At 53.4% G+C, this 24,308-nt stretch overlaps 1 protein-coding gene across 7 annotated transcripts in view; it reads left to right on the forward strand.

The window, feature by feature from the left end:
• The window catches only part of TBC1D22A (TBC1 domain family member 22A), a 257,858-nt gene that overhangs the window by 158,473 nt on the left and 75,077 nt on the right, over nucleotides 1–24,308 (forward strand). For all 7 annotated transcript variants that reach the window (XR_016037730.1, XR_016037729.1, XM_055395960.2 and 4 more), the window contains 2 exons: nucleotides 2,538–2,647; nucleotides 23,208–23,283. Coding sequence is in view for 5 of the 7 variants with exons in the window: in XM_055395960.2 (XP_055251935.2) it covers nucleotides 2,538–2,647; nucleotides 23,208–23,283 (186 nt within the window). In the remaining 2 variants the exon portion in view is untranslated. The remainder of the gene's footprint in view (nucleotides 1–2,537; nucleotides 2,648–23,207; nucleotides 23,284–24,308) is intronic.

Here is a 24,308-nt window from a genome sequence, read left to right on the forward strand (position 1 = left end):
GGGTCTTAGAAGCCCAGGCAGATAAGTAAACTCAGAGGGCCCAGCGCTCCAAGGATCTCAACCAGAAAAAAGGAGATTCGAGAAAAGGACGGAAAAAGAGAAAGAACGATACGGGGAGACCAAGCTTCAGTGAGCAAGGCCCCAAAACTTTATTTTCCAGTGCTGCTTTTATACCCTAAGTTGTGCACATAAGAAACAGAGAAAGGGAGGTATAGATCACACCAAAATCACACGGGGTCAGCAGTCTTGACCCTTATCAGGATCAGGGCTTATTTTTGTGTGTCTTGTGATAAAAGTTTTAGGTGGTTTACATCATCTTCTGGCCAGGGGGCCTGCTAACAGTTTATGGCCCTCTCTCCTAACAATAGGTTAGTTAGCTAGTAAAAGGCTTATATTCTTTTAAGGTGACTTTCCTAAAGTCAGGTGCTAGACACATAACAAAGTTACATTCCTATAAGGCACCGGTGTAGTGAGCTACAAGAAAGGAATTTATTAACTTAAGATCTGATGTGGTTAAATCAAAGGCTACTACTTACATTCTCTATATGTGATTAATATATTTCCAAGGATACAATAGATAGAGGAAACTTTGCAGCAAGCATTGATTCAACAATGAAATCTTTTTTAGTACTATTCTATTGATTTTAACTTCTTCAACAGATTTCTGTATTTTAGAATATTAGGCTTTCTGTCCTTGCATGGCTGGGAGGCTATAAACAGTCACACTCAGTTGTAAGAGCCTGGACAAACTTGTCATGCAAGTTAGAAAGCTATCAGAGGGGCTTGGATTGGAACACTCCTATTAAGCTGAGGAGAGGAGAACTTTTAAACTACAGCTCTGAATTAATGTTTTCAGAGAAAGGTGGTTGGGGGGAAGCCCCCGTAAGTATTAGAGGACTTGGTAAGAGGCGTAAGATAGTAAAGCAGTCAGACTCCAGTTTTCTTTGGGGTAGATGCTCAGATAAGTCCAGGGGGTTCCTCGAGTCCTGATTAGCCTTTGCCCGTTAGGCCTCTTCCCCAATTGACCTTTGCCACAGGTAGGATTTCCCTCGCTGGCTCCCGGCAGAGGCCCACTTGACGTCACATTCCAGGATGTCTGGCTCCAGGTTTATGTCTCAATTAGAGAACGCTCCAGACCAACCAGCAGAGACTTGTCGAGTGAGTCAGGCAGCGGACGAAGGAGGCATGAGAGTGGCCTGTCCTTCGCGCAGAAGGACACGTGTGCTCCCGCGAGTGCAGGGAGGGCCAGGGCTGCTGGGTGTCCACAGCCGTGAGGCTGCGCCCCGGGCGTGTGCGTTTGTCGGGGCCGTGGCTGCCTGTCTGGGCTCCTGAGGCCCCAGCCAGGCGCCTCTCCTGTGGGATGCCGGCCTGGAAACGCCCGCCCTGTTTTTACTTTCTTCTGCTGTGGACAAAGAACAAAGCGGGAGGGTGTTCACGACGGCTCCCCCAGCCTCGCATGGGTTAGGAGTCCGGCCGTGTCAGGTGCAAGGCGTGCCTGAGTGCAGAGGCCTGGCCAAGGCTTGGGGGCAGACAGAGGATCCACTCTGTGACCCTGGGCTGCTCCCAGGCTGGCTGGTTGCTTCTCTGCACCCGATTTTCCCAGGGGTGCAATGGTCGCCATAATAGAATCAGTCCATTTAAAACAGGACCGAGTCCCTGGCATATATAATAATCACTCGATGCATGTTAGCAGTTATCATTATTATAATTATTGTCACTTTTACCCACTTAAAACTTTCTAAATGTATTCCAGGCTGAAATGTTTCTTTTCTTAAAGAACATTTTCATTGCAAGGATGCCATGCACATTTGCAAAATACAACAAAAGTAAATAAAATTTAAGAAATAGGAATCACAATTTTTAAACATTTATGAGTGTTATGCTGGATGATAGCAATTTTTCTAAGGATCTAAAATCAGTTTCTTCAAATGTCTGGTAAGCCATTCCAATGAGGCATCTGTTTTGCACTTTGAAACTTTTAAGTTATGTTTTCTCATTAGATTTTTGTATTTGAAGGAAGACATTACTTCGAGCGGCATTGCCTGTTCTTCCTTTCAGACACATCTGTGTTTTTGCTGTCTTGGTGTCTGCTCACAGCCCAACAGTATTTATCCAGTGTGGTTTTGGGAAATCTCACCTTAGAAGCAGATTTTTAGAGGGCTTATTACTGAGTGAATTTGTGAGTACATTAGAAGCAGAATTTTAGAAAAATGTTATGGAAAAACTCTGATGTCGGTTGGGAATAAGTAGTATATTTTAGGTCCCTTCTTCTTAGGATGTGAAATGCCCAAGAAAGAACGCTTTACAATGTATTAATTATGTTAATTAATTGGAGAAGATTCAGAATATTAATTACCTGCAACTAATTGGGTATTAAAATGAGGCTCCTTAAGTGATGAGGTGGAAGACAAGTCGTCCTGTTAGAGCCAGAGAAGTGGGAGGGAGGGGGGTCCTGGAGGGTGCGTTCCTGCGAGTGGAGCGCACGTCTTCCCGGAGACCTGACGGCTCCCTGTCTCCCCCCAATCCCCGCCCCGCAGACGACGAGGACGCCGACTCCGCCGACATCTCCCGGGTACCCGAGGACGCGCTGCGCAACGTGGAGGCTGACACGTACTGGTGCATGAGCCGGCTGCTGGATGGCATCCAGGTGAGCCCCGCCCGGGTCCCACCACCGCCACATCCGCGTGAGCTTTCTGAAGCCCCGACTCTGCTGCACATGGGCCCCTGGAGCCCGTGGGGGGCACAGTGCAGGCTCAGAGGGACGGCCCCCCCTGCAGAGCCCGTGGGGGGCACAGTGCAGGCGCGAAGGGACCCGTCTCCTGCAGAGCCCATGGGAGGCACAGTGCAGGCTCAGAGGGACGGCCCCCCCTGCAGAGCCCGTGGGGGGCACAGTGCAGGCGTGAAGGGACCCGTCTCCTGCAGAGCCCGTGGGAGGCACAGTGCAGGCACAGAGGGCACAGTGTAGGTGCGGAGGGACCCGTCTCCTGCAGAGCCTGTGGAGGGCACAGTGCAGGCACGGAGGGCACAGTGTAGGCGCGGAGGGACCCGTCTCCTGCAGAGCCCGTGGGAGGCACAGTGCAAGCACAGAGGGCACAGTACAGGTGCGGAGGGACCCGTCTCCCGCATAGCCTGTGGGGGGCACAGTGCAGGCGCGGGGGGACCCGTCTCCCGTGGAGCCCGAGCCCCACTTGGCCCACCTCCCTCTCTGCGGCTGGTGACCGTGTGGTTCTGCCCCTAGCCCAGGCCATTGCTGGCAAGACGTTTCACTGTCCACGGAACTGAGTTCAGCGGAACTCGCCCCTTAAAGGGCATCGGATTTAGAGTGACGTGGGGCATGTACCGCCCTGCCATCCTCAGCTCAGGGACCTTGACACTCCAGGACGTGGAGCTGGGTCCCAGAGGGAGCTGAGAGCCAGAGGGTGTCCTGCCCCCGTGGGTGGGGCCCCTGTGGGTGGGGTTCTGCTAGACCCGCAGTCAGCTGGGCCACTTGCTGGGGTTTTCCTGGAGGAGCCAGTCCCCCAGGGCCTGGTGGTTGGATGGAATCACCCGCGCCCATGTGTCAGCAGGGAGGCTCTTGCACAGTTGCCTGGGGAGGACGCAGTTGGTCGGTAAGGGGCAGGAGGCGGCTGGGGCCTTGTGTGCGACAGAAGGAGGCCACGGAAGTCGACTGGCCCCTGAGCCGCTGCAGGCCCCGTTTGGCTCAGCTGGCACCCACAGGGGTTTCTCAGACGCCCTCCTGGTGCCTGGTGCTGCGCCCATCTGGGGGTGGAGGGAGGCGTGTGAGCACCATGTCACCAGGCATAAAACCGCTCCGGGGACACGCACGGGGGCAGAGTGGGACCTGGAGGGGAAAGCCTGGGGCAGGGCTTTGATCTGAGGTTCGTTCTGGTCACTCACTTGAGGACGGTCTGCTGCAAAGATCGCTGCCCCAGGACAGAGGCTGTGCAGGGGCCTTGGGTTCTGCCAGGGCCCCTTTGTCCCAGGTAAAGCGGGGTCCTTCTGCCGGGAGTGAGAGGACAGGGCGTGGCTATGCGCTGGTCACCAGCGTCCGCCACAAGCCTCAGCTTTTCCGGAGCTGATGTCACGGGGGTGTTCTTGAGGCCACCGGCTGGAGAGGCCTCAGCTCAGCTGCTTGATTTGAAGTGGTCCAAGTGAGGCTTTTCTAAGATGTCATCTAAAGACTGACGCCACGAACTGACTCATTGGAAAAGACCCGATGCTGGGAAAGATTGAGGGCAAGAGGAGAAGGGGGCGACAGAGCATGAGACGGTTGGATGGCATCACCGACTCGATGGACAGAAATGTGAGCAAGCTCCGGGAGACAGTGAAGGACAGCGAGGCCTGGCGTGCTGCGTCTGTGGGGTCGCAAAGAGTCGGACGCAACTCAGCGACTGAACAACAAAAAATTGAGGCCCTTGGGTTTAACTCACGTAAATCAGCTACGACGATTCTCGTGAAGAAAGCTGTGTGGATCCCGTTCCCCTTGTTAACCTAGGAATTGGCAAAGAAAGCAGAAGCCTTTCCTGCAGCTGAACGACGGGAGCCTCGTGTCTGAGAGCCCGTCAGGCCGCCTGGTGCGCGTTTTGTGTCTTGTAAAGAGAAACGTGCCGGAGACGCATTTCAGCCCCGGCATCAGTTCATCCTTTCCCCAGTCTAGCACTGTTCTCGTATTTTTTAGTCTTTCTTCCCAAACTTCAGACTCTTCCTCCTTGGAAAAGAGATTGAATCGTAGTGTGAAACTTTATAAATTTCAAATGTCACTTCTCTGATCATGAGTGATGGAACTTCTGCCATTTAAATACAAGATTATCTGGCTTCTATTTGTAAATAAAATCAGCTGTACAATGAAATTGATGCTGGCTTTTCATTTTTCACCCGAGATTTCTTGTCTGATGAAAGGGTTTCTTGACAAGGGTGCTGCGTGGAAAGCATAATGTTTCTTTGGCGCGCGCGCGGGTATGTGTATGTGTGTGTGTACGTACAACAGACGTGAGGCCGGCAGCAGCCATCCGTCTTTCTGTCACGTGGTTATGATTGATTCCACGTGATCCTCCGGTGCACAAGGATTCAGGGAGGCCCGCTACAGGCATCTGGGGGTTTGGGAGGCTCTTCTGTAATTCCCTTAGAGGAGGCCGTCCCTGGTGACCCTGTGCGAGCTCTCCGGGGGTGCTTCTCGTTGCGTGCAAGTGCTGTCACGGTCTATCACTGGTTGAGTGTGGGGCTGTGAGGGTTTCTCAGGCAGAGCAGTGGGAAAGAATCTGCCTGCCAATCCAGGAGATACAGCTTCGAGCCCTGGGTCTGGAACATCCTCTTGAGAAGGAAGTGGCAACCTGCTGCAGTGTTCTTGCCTGGGAAATCTCATGGACAGAGGAGCCTGGCGGGCTGCAGTTCATGAAGTCGCAAACAATGGGACGCTGCTTAGCCTTTGACCATGCACCATGAGGCTGTGGTGCTTAAGAGGCTGTCCTCTTATGATTAAGAGGAAAAGTGGACGAGGAAGTCAGCTCTCGCGTCTTAGCTCACGTGCCTGCTCCTGGTCGCACTTCTCTCCTCTCCATGCTTCTCGGAACTTCTAGGGTGCCTTCCTCGAGCCCCCTTTTCATCACGTCAGTCCCTGATTGAGAACCATTGAGAAAACTCATTTTTGGTTTTGTTGAGTACAGCCCTCAGCCTGCTCTTCATGCGTTGCTCCCTGTACTTGATGAAGTTCAGGTTTATATCGCGTGATGGCAGTCCACCCCGTTGCCAGAGGCTTCAGGGAAGGGGTCCAAGTCTCCTTGCAGGGAAGGCCAGGGTGTCGTGTGGCCTGAGGGGTGGCCCCAGCGAGGACGCAGCGTCTCCAGCCCGTCGGTGCTCCCAGGGGATGGTTCAGCCTCGCAAGCTGCACACAGGGCAGAGCCGCCCTCGAGCAGACGGTGTGTGTTGGACCCACACCCCCACCCTGAAGCCTGCTGGACAGCCTTCCCCAGCTGAAGTAAGTGGCAAAGAGTTCTATTTTGCTGGAGGAAGTTCTGCAGAACAGCACACGTCTGTTCATACTCTTGCCCTCCGATAGCCTGGATGGAGAAGCTGTGTTTCCGGCTCCCCCAGGGGCCTGGGTGTGAGATGCTGCCTCATGGGGCCAGGGCGTGGGGGCACCTGGCACCTGCAGACCGAGCGCCGGGGGCCGCGCGTCCCTCCCCCGCTGGTTCACGGTGGAAGGGAGCCGGGAGAGGAGGCCCCGGGCCCAACACCGGTGCGGACCAGGAAACGGCAAGCCTCCGCCCCTCCTCCACAAACACCCGGTGCTGGGCATGGCTCCCTAAAATGAGCAGGGAACGCGAGTGGACCAGGAACCGTAGAGGGGTCGTCAGACACGCTGGTGCCGGGAGGCCAGGCGTCAGTGCCCGGCGAGGTGTAAAGATCAGGTGAAGAGCCGCCCCTGAAAGTCCAGGTGCCGTCCAGAAACAGCGCCGTGGTTCTGCGGCAAGATCTCTGCTCTGCGTCTCAGGGCCGCGTGCCGTTCCTAGTGGTGAGAGCCAAGGAGTTCTTCCTGGTGGGGCTGGTCCTACCAGTACTTGCCGGGGAGAGCCCCACCACATAGTGCAAAACCACTTAGTGATTTACTCTAGCAACAGGAAATCCGTGCTACGCTATCATAAGTAACGTGTTTTAAGATAAATGAGTATTTACCAAAACAAAACTGTTCAATGAGAAGAGGGGCATGGTTTGACTTCTACCTGCCTTGATGGAAGACAGCTGAATTCTCATCTCTGTTTCTACAGTCAGCTTGTTGTAATATGTATTTTTGTTGTTGTTGAAGTATATGATGAAAACCCAAACTCTCGTAGGTTTGTAGTTGGAGAAGGGAGAAGTACCGTGATAGCCCTCTGGATGACCGGATGCTTTCCCTTTAATACTGTACCACGGCCTAAGAAATGGTAGCATCTTAAAGGTCACTTGCAGTGTGACTGTGAAGCTGTATTAGGGAACATTTGTGCTCAGTCACAGTCAAACCCATTGGCCCGTCTTGTGCTTGGAGCAGACCTTTTACACGTGTGGTTCTATAACATCAGACATTGGTCATTGGAACATGCGGGATGCCTGAGGTATGCTGATATTCTGAACATCTCATTTCATCGAATTGTATCAGAGACTCACGTTTGGGACTTCCTTGGTGGTCCAGGGGTTAAGATTTCGCCTCCCAAAGCAGAGGGCGCCGGTTCAATCCCTGGTCTGGGAGGTAAGATCCAACATGCGTCGAACCAAAACACTGAAAGGTAAAACAGAAGCAATATTGTAGCAAGTTCAACAAAGACTTTAAAAATGGTCCGTTTTTTAAAAAAAAAATCACCTTTTTTAGTGCTACCACCACCTCATAAAGAACTGTCACGCTCAGATGGTGGGTCAGAGTTCTCCAAAATTTGAATTTTGGCTTCAAAGCTCAAATATTATTATTGGCAACAAATGCTGTGAATTGTTTCCCTTGAAGTGAGGGGCTGACTTTGTTCACTTTTGAGGAAATGTCTGCCCGATACCCGAGTCTGAATAATGAATTTGCCTGTCGGTCATTCTTTCATATATCAATGATATTTCTTGAAAAAACGTATCCAGTACCGCTCTCAGCTCAAAGAGTTGCAGCAGCTGCTTTTCTGGAAGAAGTTTAACATTTTGGGTGCACGTCTCGAGAGCCTTGTTTCCCAGCTGTCACTAGTTGTAAAGAACCCGCCTGCTGATGCAGGAGACAGACAAGAGACACAAGTTTAATCCCTGGGTGGGGAAGATCCCATGGAGGAGGGCATGGCAACCCACTCCCGGATTCTTGCCTGAAGAGTCCCATGGACAGAGGAGCCTGGGGGGCTACAGTCCATGGGGTAGCAAAGAGTTGGATATGACTAAGCAACTAAGCACGCATGTGCTCCGTAGCTTTACGTGTTCTTCCCATTTTTCCCACATAATACTGAAAAGCTGTTTATTAAGGGTCGAGATTTGACACAGTACTGGTCGTAAGATTATAACCTTTTCCTGTGTTGCCCGCGACATCCTCTAGGGAAATGACCTTTTTCAAACCATGAACGCGTGGCATTAAGGGTATGGTTGGTGGGGCCGCCTTGTTCATGCTGTGTGCCAGGGCTTTTACCTGCCACCCCTGGTGGCAGAGCCTCACAGCCCACGCTAGCAGGGTGGCACAGGCAGATGGTCCCTCAGTATCACCATGGACGCAGTTTGGGCCTCACTGGCTGCTGGAAAGGGCCCCAGGGAGCCTGGTGGTTGGCTGAGCACCATGGGGGCCACAGCCCGCAGGGAGGGTGCTGTCTTGGAGACACCCCAGGGTGAGCTCACGCGGGTGGAGTACAGGACGGAGCCAGTGTCGCACGGGGAAGGGGGGGTGTCGGCCGGGCTGGGCCCCAGGGAGCTGTGTCTGGGGTCCCGGCGTCTCAGGGTCCTGGGGTCCCGGCGTCCTGGAGCAGTGGCTCTTCTGCCTGGGTCCTGCCCCTTGTTTCCTGGCACCGTGAGTTGTTGTCGCCCATCTGGGACGTCGGGAGTGTGGGGTGGGCGGCCCTGGCCTGGGATTTGCCACCCTGTTGGCATAGCAGGGCTGCACTCGGGTCTCACACGAGGTCAGTGTGCCTGAGGCGCCATGTCAGGTTTCCGGCCAGAGATGTACCTTCTGTAGAACTGAATTTGCAACTTTGTTTATTTTTAAACTTACTTATTTTTGACTCTGCTGGGTCTCTCTGCTGCTGCCCAGGCTTTCTTTTCTGTAGTGGCAGCGAGTGGGGGCCACTCTCTAGCTGCGGCTTCTCATTGCGGTGGCCTCTTCGTGTTGCGGAGCACGGGCCTCCGGGTGCGAGGGCTTCAGTCGTCAGGACCCGTGGGCCCAGCAGCGGCCCCTCCGCAACTCCAGAGCGCACGGGCTCAGCCGCTCCTAAACCCCCAGCACTGGGGTCTTCCCGCATCAGGGACTGAACCCGTCCCTCTTGCCTTGGCAGGTGGATTCCTCAGCGCTCAGCCATCAGGGAAGCCTTCTCTGAGATCTAACTTCTAAAAATAATTTGGTAGGGGAAGTCCCTGGCGGTCCAGCGGTTAGGACTCCAGGCTCTCACTGCCGAGGGCCCTCTGTTGGGGAGTTAAGATCCCATGAGCCGTGAGGCAAGAAAGAAAAAGCGGGCTGTTATTCCTTCCAGTGGTTTCAGGGGTGGTGCCCTTGTGACGCTGCCTTTGGGGATGGTTTTTGGTTAGCTCACCGACAGTGGTCTGAGCCGGTCCGGCTGACGGCTGTGTCTCTGTGAAGGACCGCCTTAGGACAGGATGACAGGACGGAATCCGTGAGTTTTGGGGTGGGGAAGGGGTGTTCCCCTGCACCTCCCGGGAGGAAGCTGCTGGAGGGCCCATGCAGCAGCCCCGCCTGCCTGCCCCGGTGCGCAGTGGGTTGGGTCCCCAGCCCAGGCTGGCCATGCCGCTCCTGACCTGCTCCGGGATTGTTCTTGGGCCTTCGCCAGACTTCTCATTTCACTAACGCCATGCTCCAGGGCTGCTGGGAGCTCTCACCTCCTGAATTACGGCTTCTATACCTGCCCGCCCTGCAGTCAGACCATTACTCTCAGATTCATTACTTAGCAGGATGGCCTCTTGGAGTAGAAAGGAACCGTTGCCTTTTATAATTAGTCATTTACATTTTCTTTCCTTGGGGAAGAATCACTCAATTCTAAGAACTGGTTGCTGGCGTGGAAGTGATGGGAATATTGGGGAGAGTAGCTGTTTTATCTCAGACCTTACTTATCAGAGAGAAGGCCAGCAGCCTGGGGCTGAGGTGACTCTGGCAGAGGAAGGCCGGGATGACCAGACCTGTGTCGGGGGACTGGAGGGGATGGGGAGGGCAAGGGTGAGCTCGCTGCAGTGAGTTAGCCAGGGAGAGAAAAGGCATGGCGCACCCCAGGACCCAGAGCCTGCACACAGAGCCCCTCGAGAAGGTTTTGTTCCCACAGGGAGAGAGGCCTGAGGACCCTCAGAAGGAGCCAGGACCTTGATCTGTGTTCACTCCCCTCCAAGCTCCAAGGACAGAACAAAGGGCCGGTCTGCTGCTTGGGAAGGTGGTGGAGAGGACCCCCACATGCCCCCATTTGGCTTCTGCTGTTCACATCAGGCGTCTCCACCTGGAAAGGGCAGCGGAGCGGCAGGAGGGGGGCGGAGAGCCGGGCCTGCACCCAGCCCGTGAGTGCACGGCGAGTGGCCGGAGGTTCTGGTCCACGTGAGGCTCTGCTCTCTCCTCTCCGGATGCGTCAGGCTCGGAGACGTGATCTGAGAGCTGTAGTCGAGAAGAGTGAGGACTCCTGGCAACGTTTTAGAAAGGCTTATTGAATAGACAAGAATGTGTGGGCTCGTGGGCTGCAGCGGGAGATTCATTACGAATGAATTATTGCATGCCAATTTAAAAATGAAGATTAAAAAAAATTCATCTACAGTAGCATCAAAAACAGTGAAATCCATGTTGTTGCCTGGATGAATAGTTCATTCCTGTTAATTACGAAGCAGTGCTGCACCGCGTGAATCAATCAGTTTGTCTAAACATCCTGCAGTTGGTGGACGCTGAGGCTGTTTCTTCGCTTTGTCTGTTAGGAAAGGCATTTCCTCCAGCGCTCTTGTGCGCACCCTCTGGCTGATGTGTGCTCTGTTTCTCGTGGGTGAGTCCCTAGGAGTGGACTTGCTGGGTCGTGGCACAGCTATACTTAGTTCTATGACCTTTCACATCCAGACCTTTCCCCCAGACTGGGTATGCAACTTCACACACCCATCAGAAGTGAGGTCTGGCTGCTCCACATCCTCACGAGCTTTGCATGTCCCTGCTTTCATTTATGCTGGAGAGCAGTCCTGTGTGTGTGTGTGTGTGTGTGTTTATCTATATTGTTGGACCGCACCCTGCAGGCCTACAAGGCCCTGTGTTTGCCCAGCTTCAAGACCAAAGAAAAGCCCAGAGTCAGTGACAGAGACATCAATGGTTTAATGGATGGGGGACCTTCCATATCTGAAACAGGGTCCTGGAGTGACCCCTAATGATGGTGGGCAGGACGTGGAGGCACTTTTTATTTCCAGAAGAAAGGGAGTTTGCCACTTATAAGGGAATTAGTCTGCCTTTTCATGCTGTTCATGGAGTTCTTATGGCAAGAATACTGTAGTGGTTTGCCATTTCTTCCTCCAGTGGACCACGTTTTGTCAGAACTGCTGTGTCCCATCTATCTTGAGTGGCCGCGCACAGCATAGCTTATAGCTTCATTGAGTTAGGCAAGCCCCTTCGCCGAGATAAGGCTGTGATCAACTTTGGCCACCTGATGTGAAGGGCTGTTGTTGTTCAGTTGCTCAGTTGTGTTTGACGCTTTGTGACCCCATGGACTGCGGCACGCCTGGCTCCCCTTTCCTTCTCCATCTCCCGGAGCTTGTGCAAACTCATGTCCATTGAGTCGGTGATTCCATCCAGTCATCTCGTCCTCTGTCGTCCCCTTCTCCTCCTGCCTTCATCTTTCCCAGCCTCGGGGTCTTTTCCGATAAGTCAGCTCTTCACGTCAGGTGGCCAAAGTATTGGAGCTTCAGCTTCAGCATCAGTCCTTCCAATGAATATTCAGGACTGATCTCCTATAGGATGGACTGCTTGGATCTCCTTGCAGTCCAAGGGACTCTCAACAGTCTTCTCCAACACCACTCATTGGAAAAGACCCTGATGCTGGGAAAGATTGAGGGCAGAAGGAGAAGAGGGCAGCAGAAGATGAGATGGTTGGATGGCATCACCGACTCAGTGGCCATAAATTTGAGCAAAATCTGGGAGACAGTGAAGGACAGGGGAGCCTGGTGAGCTGCAGTCCGTGGGGTCACAAAGAGTTGGACACAATTTAGCGACTAAACAACAACAAAGTCAGGTTGGCTCAATAGTTACCCAGGAAACCCGCTGAGGGGCAGGCCCCTCACTGCCCCTTTGATAAGAACAGTCACTAGCTGGAGCCTGGGGCCAGTACGTAGGAAGGAAGGTCAGTCAGTAGCGCGAGGTGTCGGTGAAGCAGGCGCTGGTCAGGCGGGGGCCGACAGAGGGCGAGAGAATGGCCGTCTTGAGTGGCCTGACTGTACAGTGTCTCTGCTTCTGTATACGGAGAGAGGGTGTGATAGTTTTCCCAAGTCTGTGGCTTGTCAACTCATTTTTTAACAATGTCTTCTGCTGAGCAGAGAATTTTAATTTTGATGACTTCTAATTTATTATTATTGTTTTTTGTGATAATGATTTTCTGTGTCCTAACTAAAAATCCTTTTCCTACCCCTAGCGTGCCAGGACAGTCTCCTATGTTTTTCTTCTAGAAACTATACTTTTATTTTTTTTGGAAACTGTAATTTTACTCCTTGGAAGTAAAGTTATGACCAACCTTGATAGTTTATTAAAAAGCAGAGACATTACTTTGCCAACCAAGGTCCGTCTAGTCAAGGCTATGGTTTTTCCCGTGGTCATGTATGGATGTGAGAGTTGGACTGTGAAGAAAGCTGATCGCCGAAGAATTGATGCTTTTGAACTGTGGTGCTGGAGAAGACTCTTGAGAGTCCCTTGTACCGCAAGGAGATCCAACCAGTCCATTCTAAGGGAGATCGATCCTGGGTGTTCATTGGAGGGACTGATGCTGAAGCTGAAACTCCAATACTTTGGCCACCTCATGCGATGAGTTGACTCACTGGAAAAGACTCTGATGCTGGGAAAGGTTGGGGGCGGGAGGAGAAGGGGACGACAGAGAATGAGATGGCTGGATGGCATCACCGACTCTGTGGACATGAGTTTGAGTGTACTCCGGGAGTTGGTGATGGACAGGGAGGCCTGGCGTGCTGTGATTCATGGGGTCGCGGAGAGTCGGACACGACTGAGCGACTGAACTGAACTGAATTTTAGTTTTTACTTTTAGGTCTGTTACAGAGCTTGACTTAATTTTTCTGTATGGTGTGAGGAAGGCACCATGGCTCATTTTTAAAATATAGGTTTCCTAGTTAATAACAGCTCCATTTGTTAAGAACAGTTTTGTTTTGTTTCCAGAATACACTGCGTTGGCACCTTTTCTGAAGATCAAATGACTCTCTAGGTGTGTGTCTGTTTTTGGACGCTCGATCATGCTTCACTAATCTGTTAATGGCGTGTTAATGCCAGTGCATACTGTCTTAACCTCTGTAGCTTTTCTTGGGGTTGGGTAGGGTAAGTCCTCCTAGTGTGTTCGTTTTTAAGGCAAGTGTCTTGAGTATTTTTAGTTCTTTGAATTTTTATGTAAAGTTTGTCATTAGCCGTTTCCTACCAAAAAAGCCTTGGAAAAGTCTTAGGGCCTGGGAGTTTTGAATGGGATTATATTTTGAATCTATATGTTAGTTTTCCCAGAATTAACAGTATTAGCATTGTTGATTTATTCTAGTCCATAAGCATGGCATATTTTAAAACTTATTTAAATGTTTTTTGACTTATCCTCATAAACATTTTGTACTTTTCAGTGTATGGGTTTTTCTAATCTTTTCTTAAATTTATTTCTAGATAGGTTTTTCTTTTTGATAGTCCTTTAAATAGTATAGCCTTCTTTGTAAATTTCCTAAGTTTTTATTGATGGTTTATACAAATGCAGTTGAGCTTTGTAAACTGACACTTTTCCAGTTGCTACTGTATAACAAACTACTCCGAAACTTGCCGACTAAAGCGTGTGTCTGTCTCCCGCGCAGAGTCTGTGGACCAGGGCTTCTGTCAGCGTGCCCTCGGGCTGCTGTCTGTGCACTGCGGTGCCTGGCGCCCCTGGGGTGACTTGAAGGCTGGCACAGGTTGTTGCCTGGGGGCTGGGATCAGCTGAAGGCTCACTGTTTTATGTGTGGGTGCCCAGGCTTGGGAGACCCCAAGACTGAGACTGTAGATTGAGCCGCCCACCTGTGGCCTCCCTGTGTGGCTTAACATTCTCACGGCACGGTGGCCTTGGGAAAGTCAAACTTTTGATGTGATGGTTCAGGACACCCGGTAAGACTGCCAGAAAGCAAGGTGTAAGTTGCACAAGCCTACCCAGATTCAAAGAGAGGGAAATTAGACTTCATCGCTTGATGCAGGAGTGGCCTGATCACATCATAAAAGAACATTTGGGATAAGAGATACTGCTGTGGCCACTTTTGGAAAATGTAATATACTGCGCCTTGCTTCTGGTGTTCTTGCTTAATTTACTTATTAGTTCCAGGAGCTTTTTGATGGATGCCTTAGGACTTTTTAAGTACAGATAAAGAGAATTTTACTTCTTTCCATTAATATGTATGGCTTTTATTTTCTCTTCTTGCCTTATTGCATTGTCAAGCGACTCAAGTACAATGCTGAATGGAAGTGATGAGAGCAGACATTTTTAGATATATAATATGTAGGATGATTATGCGTTCTTGGTGAGTTTGTGTGTTTATTGTTATGAAATATTCCCCTTTTTCTGGTGTTTCTTCTTTCCTGGGTCCAGTTCATCTGATATTAAAATAGGGATCCTGTCTTCCTTAGGATTAGTATTTCCTTGGTTTATCTTTTTCCATCTCTTTATTTTTAATCTGTATCATCTTATTTAAAGCACATTTCTTGTGGATAGCTTATAGTTGGATTTTGCTTTCCTGTCCTTTTAGTGTGTGTTTAGTTCATGTCAGTTCAGTTCAGTTCAGTGGCTCAGTCACGTCCAACTCTTTGCGACCTCATGAACCGCAGCACGCCAGGCCTCCCTGTCCATCACCAACTCCCAGAGTTCACTCAAACTCACGTCCATCGAGTCGGTGATGCCATCCAGCCATCTCATTCTCTGTCGTCCCCTTCTCCTCCTGCCCCCAGTCCATCTCAGCATCAGAGTCTTTTCCAGTGAGACAACTCTTTGCATGAGGTGGCCAAAGTATTGGAGTTTCAGCTTTAGCATCAGTCCCTCCAATGGAATTATTTATATAGCTGGTGTTTAGGCTGCCATTTTGCTGTTTATTTTCTATTCATTTCACCTTATTTCCTCCTTTTTTCCTACTTTCTTTTGGATGCATTGCACAGTTTTTTAATTAATGGAGTTTGTATTGTAGAACTGTTTACAGAAATATTGAGCAGAAAGTACAGAGTTTGATATACTCTGTTGTTACCTCCACAGAGAAACACACTTGCTCCTGTTATTAGCATCTTGTTTTAGTGTGGCGGAGTTGTTATAACTGATGAGCTGTTCTTGGTACATTGCTGTTAACTAAAGTCCATGGTTGACATTGGGGTCCTCTCTCGATGCTGTACATTCTGTGGGTTTGGCCAAATGTATAAGGACTTATGGGGCTTCCCTACTGGCTCAGTCCATAAAGAATCTGCCTATAATGCAGGACACCGGCTGCAATGCAGGAGACCTGAGTTCAGTCTCTGGGTTGGGAAGATGCCCTGGAGAAGGAAATGGCAACCCACTCCAGTGTTCTTGTCTGGAAAGCCCCATGGACCGAGGAGCCTGGCGGGCTACAGTGCCTGGGGTTGCAAAGAGCCGGACACGACTTGGTGACTGAACATCCACCGTGACGGTATCGCCCAGAGGCGCTCACTGCTTTAAACATCCCCCGCGCTCCCCCGTTCATCCGCTCCTCTCCCAGAGCCCGTGACAGCCAGTGGTCTTCTCCCCATCTCCGCGACCTTGCCGCTTCCGGAATGTCATTTCCTTGGAGCTGACCGGTCCCGGGATCCCTTTCCCTCGGGGATCTCTTTGGTTATTGTCCGTTTTCACTCCAGCTTGTTGGCAGTCTCTCCTCTTCCCCACGCTCCTGTTGGTGGGTGCTCCTTAGAGCTCAGGTCTGTAACTTACGTGGATTCCCTTCAAACACGGGTGCACCAGCTCCCGTTGCTGGCTGGCCCATGTCCCAAAACAGGCGCTCAGCTTGTCCCCGTTTTCTGAGCAGTTTACAGGGGGAGCACCAAGCCGCTCTGCCAGGGCTGGGGGGAGCCTTCAGCCCTCACCACGTCCCGTGATGATGGCCCCAGGGAACCCGTGGAACTTGGGCAGAAGGGCTCACACTGTGTGGACGCTGCCCAGCTTCTTTTAGATACGTCCCCAGTGCCTTGTGAAGGAGGCTTCCTGTCTCCATGTAACAGACGAGGAAATAGAAGATCAAAGAAATTAGGCCCGCTGATGGGAAAAGAGTTGGCCTGACAAATTTTTACAGTGCCCTTCTGCCTGAGAAGGGCTTCCCAGGTAGCTTAGTTGGTAAAGAATCTGCAGGAGAGCCACGTTCAATCCCTGGGTCAGGAAGATACCCTGGAGAAGGGAATGGTAACCCACTCAAGTATCCTTGCCTGGGAAATCCCATGGACAGAGGAGCCTGGTGGGCTCAAGTCCATGGGGTCACAAAGAGTCGGGCATGGCTGAGCGACTCAGGCTTCCGCTTTCTTTCCCCCTGAGCAGCAGCCGCAGAACTCTGTCCTCCTCCTCCTCCTCCCGGCTTCCCAGGGACCGTGATGAGGATGTGGAGGGTGTGCGTGTAACTGCTGCCTCTCGGCTTGGAGGGACAGCTGATGCGATTGGTGACATGCTCAGGGTTCAGCATGAGTTCCACTGCCCGCAGTGCCAGCCAGGCACATGAAATGACCAAGCTAATAGCAGTGAATGAGAAGGCCTCCATTGAAGTTGACAAAACCAGCCAGTGCAGCTTGCTGAACGAACGCAGTCTGGACGGCCTGGGTTGACTGTGTCTCCGGTTGGGCGCTTTCGTCATCACTGGGCCCAGGGTCTTCGGTCAGGTGACTGGCGTCGCGCGTCCTCTCTGGCCTCTTCTGTCAGGCTCACCTTGGCAGCCAGAGTCAGCTCTTCCAAAGGCAGATCTCGTGACTGTGGTGGCTTGCCTTTCCATGTCGTTCTCTTCATCCTGTAGCTTTGCTGCGGTCTCACCCTTGGCTCCCCACATGGCCTTCCCGCCTTGGGGTGATCCTCTCCGTCAAGCCCGGCTTCCTCGGGTCCCCTCCCACCACACTGGCCCTTGCTCCCTGCCTGGAGTGAGCCCGGCTCCCCACGGCTGCCTGGGCTCCCAGTTCTCTGCATCTTGGCCCCAGGCCTCCCGTTCTAAGTATGTCCCTGTTCTGTGCTCTGACCTCAGGGCTCCCCCGGTCACAGTGAGCCCCATGTGCATTTGCGTGGCCTGCGTGATGAACGTTTGCTTGACGACCATGTCCCACATTTGTTTTCCTGCCCGACTGTGTTGGGGACCCAGGACCACCCCCACGTTCTGGGACTCCAGCACAAGGGCCATGATTCCTCCCAGTGCACGTGTGTGGGGCGCACAGGCCAAGGAAAAAGGCCCAGAGGGACCCGGGCGCGAGCTGCCAGGAGTCCTGTCCCTGTGGAGTCACCGGAGATGCTTAATTCCCAAACCACGAGTTGTCCCCGTCTCCCAGGAACTTGTGAGAAACGCCACACCCGGGACGTCCCTGGTGGTCCCCTTCCAGGGCAGGGGATGCGAGTCGATCCCCGGTTGGGGAGGCAAGGTCTCACATGCCCTGGGCGACCAAGCCCGTGTGCTGCAAGACCCAGCACAGCCAAAATCAAAACACTACAAACAGGAAATGTCAAGCCTGGGGTCTGTACTGGGAGCTGTTGCCATAGGCACCTTTGCTGGCACGGACCAGCAGGAAAACAGGCATTCAGCATAAAGCACGGTGCTCCACGGCGGCCAGTGAGCCGTTCTCACTGGTTCAGGAGAGGTGGGGGCACCCGAAATCCTGGTCCCAGGCACCCCCCAGGGGAGCGCTGACCTTGCACACGGGCCAGTCTCAGGACGGCAACCTCAGGCCTACTTCTCTGCACTCCTCTGCAGGAGGCCCTGGGGCGGGTGTACCGCACTCAGGGAGGAGTGTTCATCCACCCTGGGCCGGTCTTGAGTGGATCGATGCCTTCACTGCGCTCACTGGATCACAGGGGGCCCGAAACGGGGCCCGAAACGGGGCCTGTCGTGAGGTGTTCAGACACAGGTCCGGGGTGCGTGAGAGGGGCAGGTTTGCTTTCAGCCTCGGAAGGGCGCTTTCCCGCAGAGAGACTGGCTGGGAGGGGCTGTGGGGCACCGAGGGCCCGCGTCTCTGGCTGGCGCAGCCCCTTGTCACGGAGGGGAGGCGTCTTGGTCCTCCGAGCGCTGGGTCCTCCCGCTCAGCCGACACGAGTGAGCCTGCCTGCTCTTCTCCGAGATGCTCCTTCAGAAGGACTAGTCCGCCTTTCCTCTGAAGAGCCCAGAAGTACTGTTGGTTACTGCCGAGTGTGAGGCGAGCCCAGTGTGCCTGCTTTGATTTTTTTTTCCTGCTGATACGAACTTTACCTTCTGTAAAAACACTTCCCAGAAGGTCGTTGTGTTTCTTCAGACCTTCTTTCCTTCCCTCCCTCTGAGCAGTAAGTTTTCTGTATTCTTCGATCATTCTTTAAAGACGCAGAATCGAATCTCAGCTTGCAGGGTGTGCCTGTTTGCTTTTCATGGAGTGTTATCGATATTATTTCTGTGAATATTCGTGTAAGTACACAGTGTTCTCACTTGCTTCCTATTTTGCCTGCAGAGCCTTCCTGTTTCTCAGGAGCTGTGTTCTGTGCTGGGCGTGTGCGGGCAAGGGCGGGTGTGTGGACGGGCGGCTGGGGGCACTGCCCCCCCTTCATCCAGAAGAACCCGCGGTCTCGTCAGAGGCTGGAGGAGCCTGCTGGGCGGCCTTGGGGCCAGGTGCCCCTCCTGGGAGGCTGCTGTGGGCACCTCACGCCTTCCGGCTCAGCCTCCAGCCCTGGAACGTCCTTGGTGTGTGCTTTAGCGGCTTCCTGGCTGCTGAGGGGCACGGTCCTCAGTTTGGGCCCCTCAGCTGATGCCCCTGTGCCCGACCTGCGGCGGGTCTTCTCTGCCCCTGTGCCCACGCCCTGTCTAAGCCCAGACACAGAGGCCTTATCTGTCAGTCTTCTCAGGACCTTTCATGATGCAGGGTTTTTTCTTTAAGACTCTGAGGTGTCATTCTTTTCTTACTATTTGGATTTTCAAGAGAACTCATCTCACCTCCCTGGGTTTTGAACAAATTGAGAAATAAAACGAAATAGTGGCAGATGGAGACTAAAGAATAATTTTCATTTCTTCTGAATGAGAAGCTTGAAGTCCTATCTTAGTGTGAGAGCCAAATAAACTGGCGGACTGAATCTGGGGGTCATTCAGGCTGACCCTCTGTGTCGGAGCCGGCCCTGGGCCTGGGAAGGCCCCCCATGTGTGGCAGAGCCTTACTGGGGAGCGGCCTTCCCGGGGGAGCGGCAGGTTCCGAGAGCTGGGGAGAGGGCTGGGTCTGCGGTCTTGACTCTCGGAGTCGCGGGTGGTCAGTCGCCTTCTTGGGGCCAGTGTTTCTGGGGACGGAGAACAGGCAGGGTAGGCACTGGCTGGACTCCCTCCGCCTGCAAGCCCAGCCCGGGTTTGAGGGGCGCTGCCCCCAGCTCCTTCAGCTGGCTGTCTGCATGGCCATTAGGTTCCTGCTCAGCCAGGGACATGGTGCCCCTTGGAGCCCACCGCCCCTAGGGACAGACCAGCCCCCAGTGGAATCCCCGCTCCTCTGAGTATTCTCCTGGGTCCGTGGGGAGAGGGTGTCCGAGCCTGGTCCCGATGGCTTTGGAGCTCGTCAGACCTAATCTGCAAGGCCCCTGCCTGAGGCTGCAAAGCCACTCTTAGGTTCTTAAATACAGGCAGCCTGACTGCGTCCCCAGCTCATCGGAAATGCTGCCGTGAGGTGAGACGACAGCGTGGAAGCTTCCAGCTACGCAGCGTGTCCCAAAGTCAAGTGTAAATCTGCTCTGTTTCCCCAGTTCCGGAGAGAAATCAACTCTTTAAGGGTTAACCCTTGCAAGTTCAAGTCCAAAACCAGGATTCCTGTGCCCGTGATTGTTTAGCTACCTGACGGCTCGGGCTTCGTGCCTCTGCCTCTCTGCCGGAGGGGGGACGCGCACAGGCCTTTCAGGGCCTGTGCTCCTGTCCACTCAGCGCCGGTCTGTGACAGCCCTCGCTTCCCCAGACTGCAGTGTCGCGAGACCCACCAGCTTGTCACCCCCTTTACAAAGCACATCCTTCCAGGCCCGTGGGGCAGCCGTCCCGGGAGCGCGTCCCCCAGCGCGGAGCCGAGCAGAGCGCACGCAAGACCTCGGTGCCTCCTGCTGAAGTTGCCCTCGTGGAGACGTGACAGCCTGGGATCCAGGGCCTGTCACTTGAAATCCACGCGGGAGAAACCGCAGCAGAAGTTAGGTCTGAGTCCGCTCGTTTTCCGTTTCTGTGGGGAAAAGATCGTGGTTTCCTTGTAGGCATTTTTAGTTTTGTCTTGTAGTGACGGCGGCTCCTGCTCTAGTCAGGAAGGCTGTGTGTGTGCGCATGTGTGTGTGCCCGTGTGTGTGTGTACACATGCTTGTGTCTGCGCATGTGTATGTGTGTGTGCCTGGTGTGTGCATGCACGTGTATGAGTGTGTGTGTATGTGCGTGTGCCCATGTGTGTACATATGCTTGTGTGTCTACACGTGTGTAGGCGTCTGTGTGCGTGTGTATGTGCCTGTGTGTGTACTCACGCTTGTCTGTGTGCGCGTGTATATGTGTGTGTGTTCTCACGCTTGTCTGTGTGCGCGTGTATATGTGTGTGTGTGTGCCCGTGTGTGTGTACACATGCTTGTGTGTGTGCCTGTGTGTGTGCATGCACGTGTATGAGTGTGTGTGTATGTGCGTGTGCCCATGTGTGTACATATGCTTGTGTGTCTACACGTGTGTAGGCGTCTGTGTGCGTGTGTATGTGCCTGTGTGTGTACTCACGCTTGTCTGTGTGCGCGTGTATATGTGTGTGTGTTCTCACGCTTGTCTGCGCGTGTGTATGTTCTCACGCTTGTCTGTGTGCGTGTGTGTATGTGTGTGTGTTCTCACGCTTGTCTGTGTGCGCGTGTATATGTGTGTATGTGCTCACGCTTGTCTGTGTGCACGTGTATGTGCCTGTGTGTGTACGCACGCTTGTCTGTGTGCGCGTGTGTATGTGTGTGTGTTCTCACGCTTGTCTGTGTGCGCGTGTGTATGTGCCTGTGTGTGTTCTCACGCTTGTCTGTGTGCGCGTTTGTGTGTGTGTGTGCCTGTGTGCACACATGCCTTTGTGTGCCTCTGTGTGTGTGTGCACGTGCTTGTACGCGCACACACATTAAGCCCAGAGAGTGCTGACAGTACCCCTGGGTGCCACGTCTGACTGCTCAGCCTCAGACGTCACTGCTGGTGTGAAGGTCGCGCTCTCCTTCTGGCTGTGTCTCCTGGAACCCTCCCCACACTGCAGATCCCGGGGCAGGTGGTGCGGGGGTGCTCTTCCCACGTCCCCTTCCCCTTCCACCCATGTCTCCCTGAGGACAAGCCGTCCTCTCCCAGCACCAGCCCAGCGCACGCCTGCCTGAACCAGCAGGACCCACTCACTCATATTCAAGGACCCACAGGCACAACGCCTTATGGCTTGAAACCACACGGATTCGTCATTTCACAGTCGTGGAGGTCATGTACAGTAGTCATGTACGGAGGTGAAAGTTGGACCATGAAGAAGGCTGAGCACCGAAAAATTGATGCTTTTAAACTGTGGTGTTGGAGAAGACTCTTGAGAGTCCCTTGGACTGCAAGGAGATGAAACTAGTCCATCCTAAAGGAGATCAGTCCTGCGTATTCATTGGAAGGACTGATGCTGAAGCTGAAGCTCCAATACTTCAGCCACATAATACGAAGAACTGACTCATTGGAAAAGACCCCGATGCTGGGAAAGATTGAGGGCAGGAGGAGAAGGGGATGACAGAGGATGAGATGGTTGGGTGGCGTCACTGACTCGATGGACATGAGTTTGAGCAAGCTCCGGGAGATGGTGAAAGACGAAGGAGCCTGGTGTGCTGCAGTCCACGGGGTCACAAAGAGTCGGACACCATTTAGTGCTTCAATGACAACAGCAAATCCTGGATGTCAGACTGCGGACAGGGGCCGGGGCCTGGGGCGGGGCGGGGTCACAGTGTGGCTCAGGGTGTGGGCCGGCCGTGTCCCTCCTGGGCCTCCAGGGGCGAGCTGCTCCCTGGCCTCTGTCCAGCCTGCTTTGCTGGTCTGCTGGCCCCTGCATCCATCTTCCACGTGGGGACCGCTGTCCTCACGTCTCTGACGCTGACTCTCCTGCCTCCACGTCCAAGGGCCCCGGCCACACTGGGCCCACCTGGGGGATCCTGGGCGCTTTCCCTGTTTCAGCTGGTTGATTAGCAACCATCACCGCCACCCCCACCTCGCTGGGAATCAGGCCCTGGGTATTTGGCAGGGTCACTATCCCGCCTCCCGTAATCACCGAGTGCAAGTCTGTCACTGCAGGCGTGCAGTGGAAAGCCTCGTCCTGAGAACGGCCCCAGAGCGTGGGCTGAAGCTCCCGAGGGCCGATCTGTGGGGTGCTCTGGGGCAGGACGTGGGAGGTGCCCCCTTCCTCCCCCGCCGACGCCTGCTTTCTGGTCACGACGGTGGGGGCACTGGGCCTCCTGTCCCTGAAGCCTTGGCACCTGCCAGTGACAGAGCCTCCCGAAGCCTTGGAGCAGTCCCGCAGGACAGCGTTGTCGTTTTCACATCACAGATGGTGCAGCAGGAGAGGGGCTGCTCCTTGCTAGCGTCACACAGCACCTGAAGCACCGAGCTGGGCTCTCATTCCAGCTCTGCCTGACTGGAGACCCCTCCCCCCTGCCCACTGGCCGCGCTGGTTTTTCTGTCTTAGTTTATGAACTTCTTCACCTGACTGCCTGAGACTGAAGCCCCTGGTCCCTCCGTGCTCACACCGTGATCGTGTCCTCAGCCCTGGGCTGGCAGGCCTGACGCTGCTGGCGGCGCCGGGCAGGTTCCGGGTTCCCGTCAGCTCCCCTGCGGTGCTGAGCGCACTCTGCCCTTCTGCTGGCCAGAGCATCTCCTGGGACTCTGCCCCTCAGTGAGCTGGTCTGTTCCATTTAAATGTAAATCTCTGCCTTTACATATAGAAATGCCGCGTAAATACTCCCCAGAGTGGGTGACATCGGGAAACTTCAGAGCTCACCTCCGGCTCACCCTGCATGAGGGTGGTGTGACTTGCGCTCTGTGCATGGGTCACTTTATGAATTCGTTCTCTTGTCAAACAGTCCACCTTCGTCCCCACTGCCTGTTCCCCTTTGGAAAGCTGGTTTTATCCTCCATGCATATGATATTCCCTGGTATTTTCCCCTCAGGACAACTACACATTCGCCCAACCCGGGATTCAGATGAAAGTGAAGATGCTGGAGGAGCTCGTGAGCCGCATTGATGGTAAGCCCGTGTCCTGGGCCCCCGTCTTCCTGGGGGGCGGGGGAGGAGGGGTGGAAGGTTCATCCAGTTATCCCGGGAACCCCCGACCCCTGCTGCGCCTTCTGCTGGGCCGCCTGGGCGCTGCTGGGGCCAGAGCACTCCCGTTCCCTTTATGAAGGTGATACAATCAGAGTTCAGCGCCGTCCCGTCTCAGGAAGTCTGAGCGCGTCCTCGAAGCAGGCAGCCCTCCTTGTTATTAAGGCCGGTGGTTGTCATCATCCGGCAGCAGCCTGGTTGTTTATGGCCGGCCTCTGGCCCAGCGTTCCTGCCTCTGCACGTCATTTTCCTATCAAGGATCCCGGCATAATTTCTCCACGGAATCCAATTAATTACCGAGTCGGAAAAATAACATCTTTAATGTTACGGAAAAATCATATTGTGTGCCGGCCGTTCTCGATTACGCTTTCCTGTGTAAGTGGGGGCTTTGAAATACTTTCTACCTTCGTCCTTAAAACAATTCCCCCTGTGAGGTGCTGACTGTCACATTGCAATAGCAGGGTTTAATTAAATGAACGCGTTGAAAGATGATGCTGGGCCATTCCAAGCGTACCCTCCTGAGCGTCTGTTAAATTAATGAGCAGAGCGTTAACGGAGTGATACTACACAGAACTGGCCATGGGCCTGTGACGCCAGGCGGTCAGCGGCGCTGTGACGGGGAGAGGCAGGCTCTGTCACCCCGAGCCCCATGTGACCTCGACGGGTGACTTCACTGGACCTGCAGAGATGTTGCACTCTGCCCAAAGTGGAGACATGCCACTGGCGTTCCAGGGCCGCCTTCCAAGGATGTGGACATCCCCTTTGCCCTTGCTGTAACCTCAGCAGTAGACAGCGTATCCATCCCCATCTTCCCAACAAAGGTTCTTTTTTTGGGAAACGATCGAATGACATTATAAAACGGAGTCATACAAATTATCAACTCCATTCTGTCCCTTGATTGAATCTGATTTTCAGCTGTGTCTAATGGTTATTACCTAATTTCCATATTA

Source organism: Moschus berezovskii, chromosome 6 (assembly GCF_049115385.1).
Source record: "Moschus berezovskii isolate FMDL1 chromosome 6, NW_MosBer_1.0, whole genome shotgun sequence".
Lineage (NCBI taxonomy): Eukaryota > Metazoa > Chordata > Mammalia > Artiodactyla > Moschidae > Moschus > Moschus berezovskii.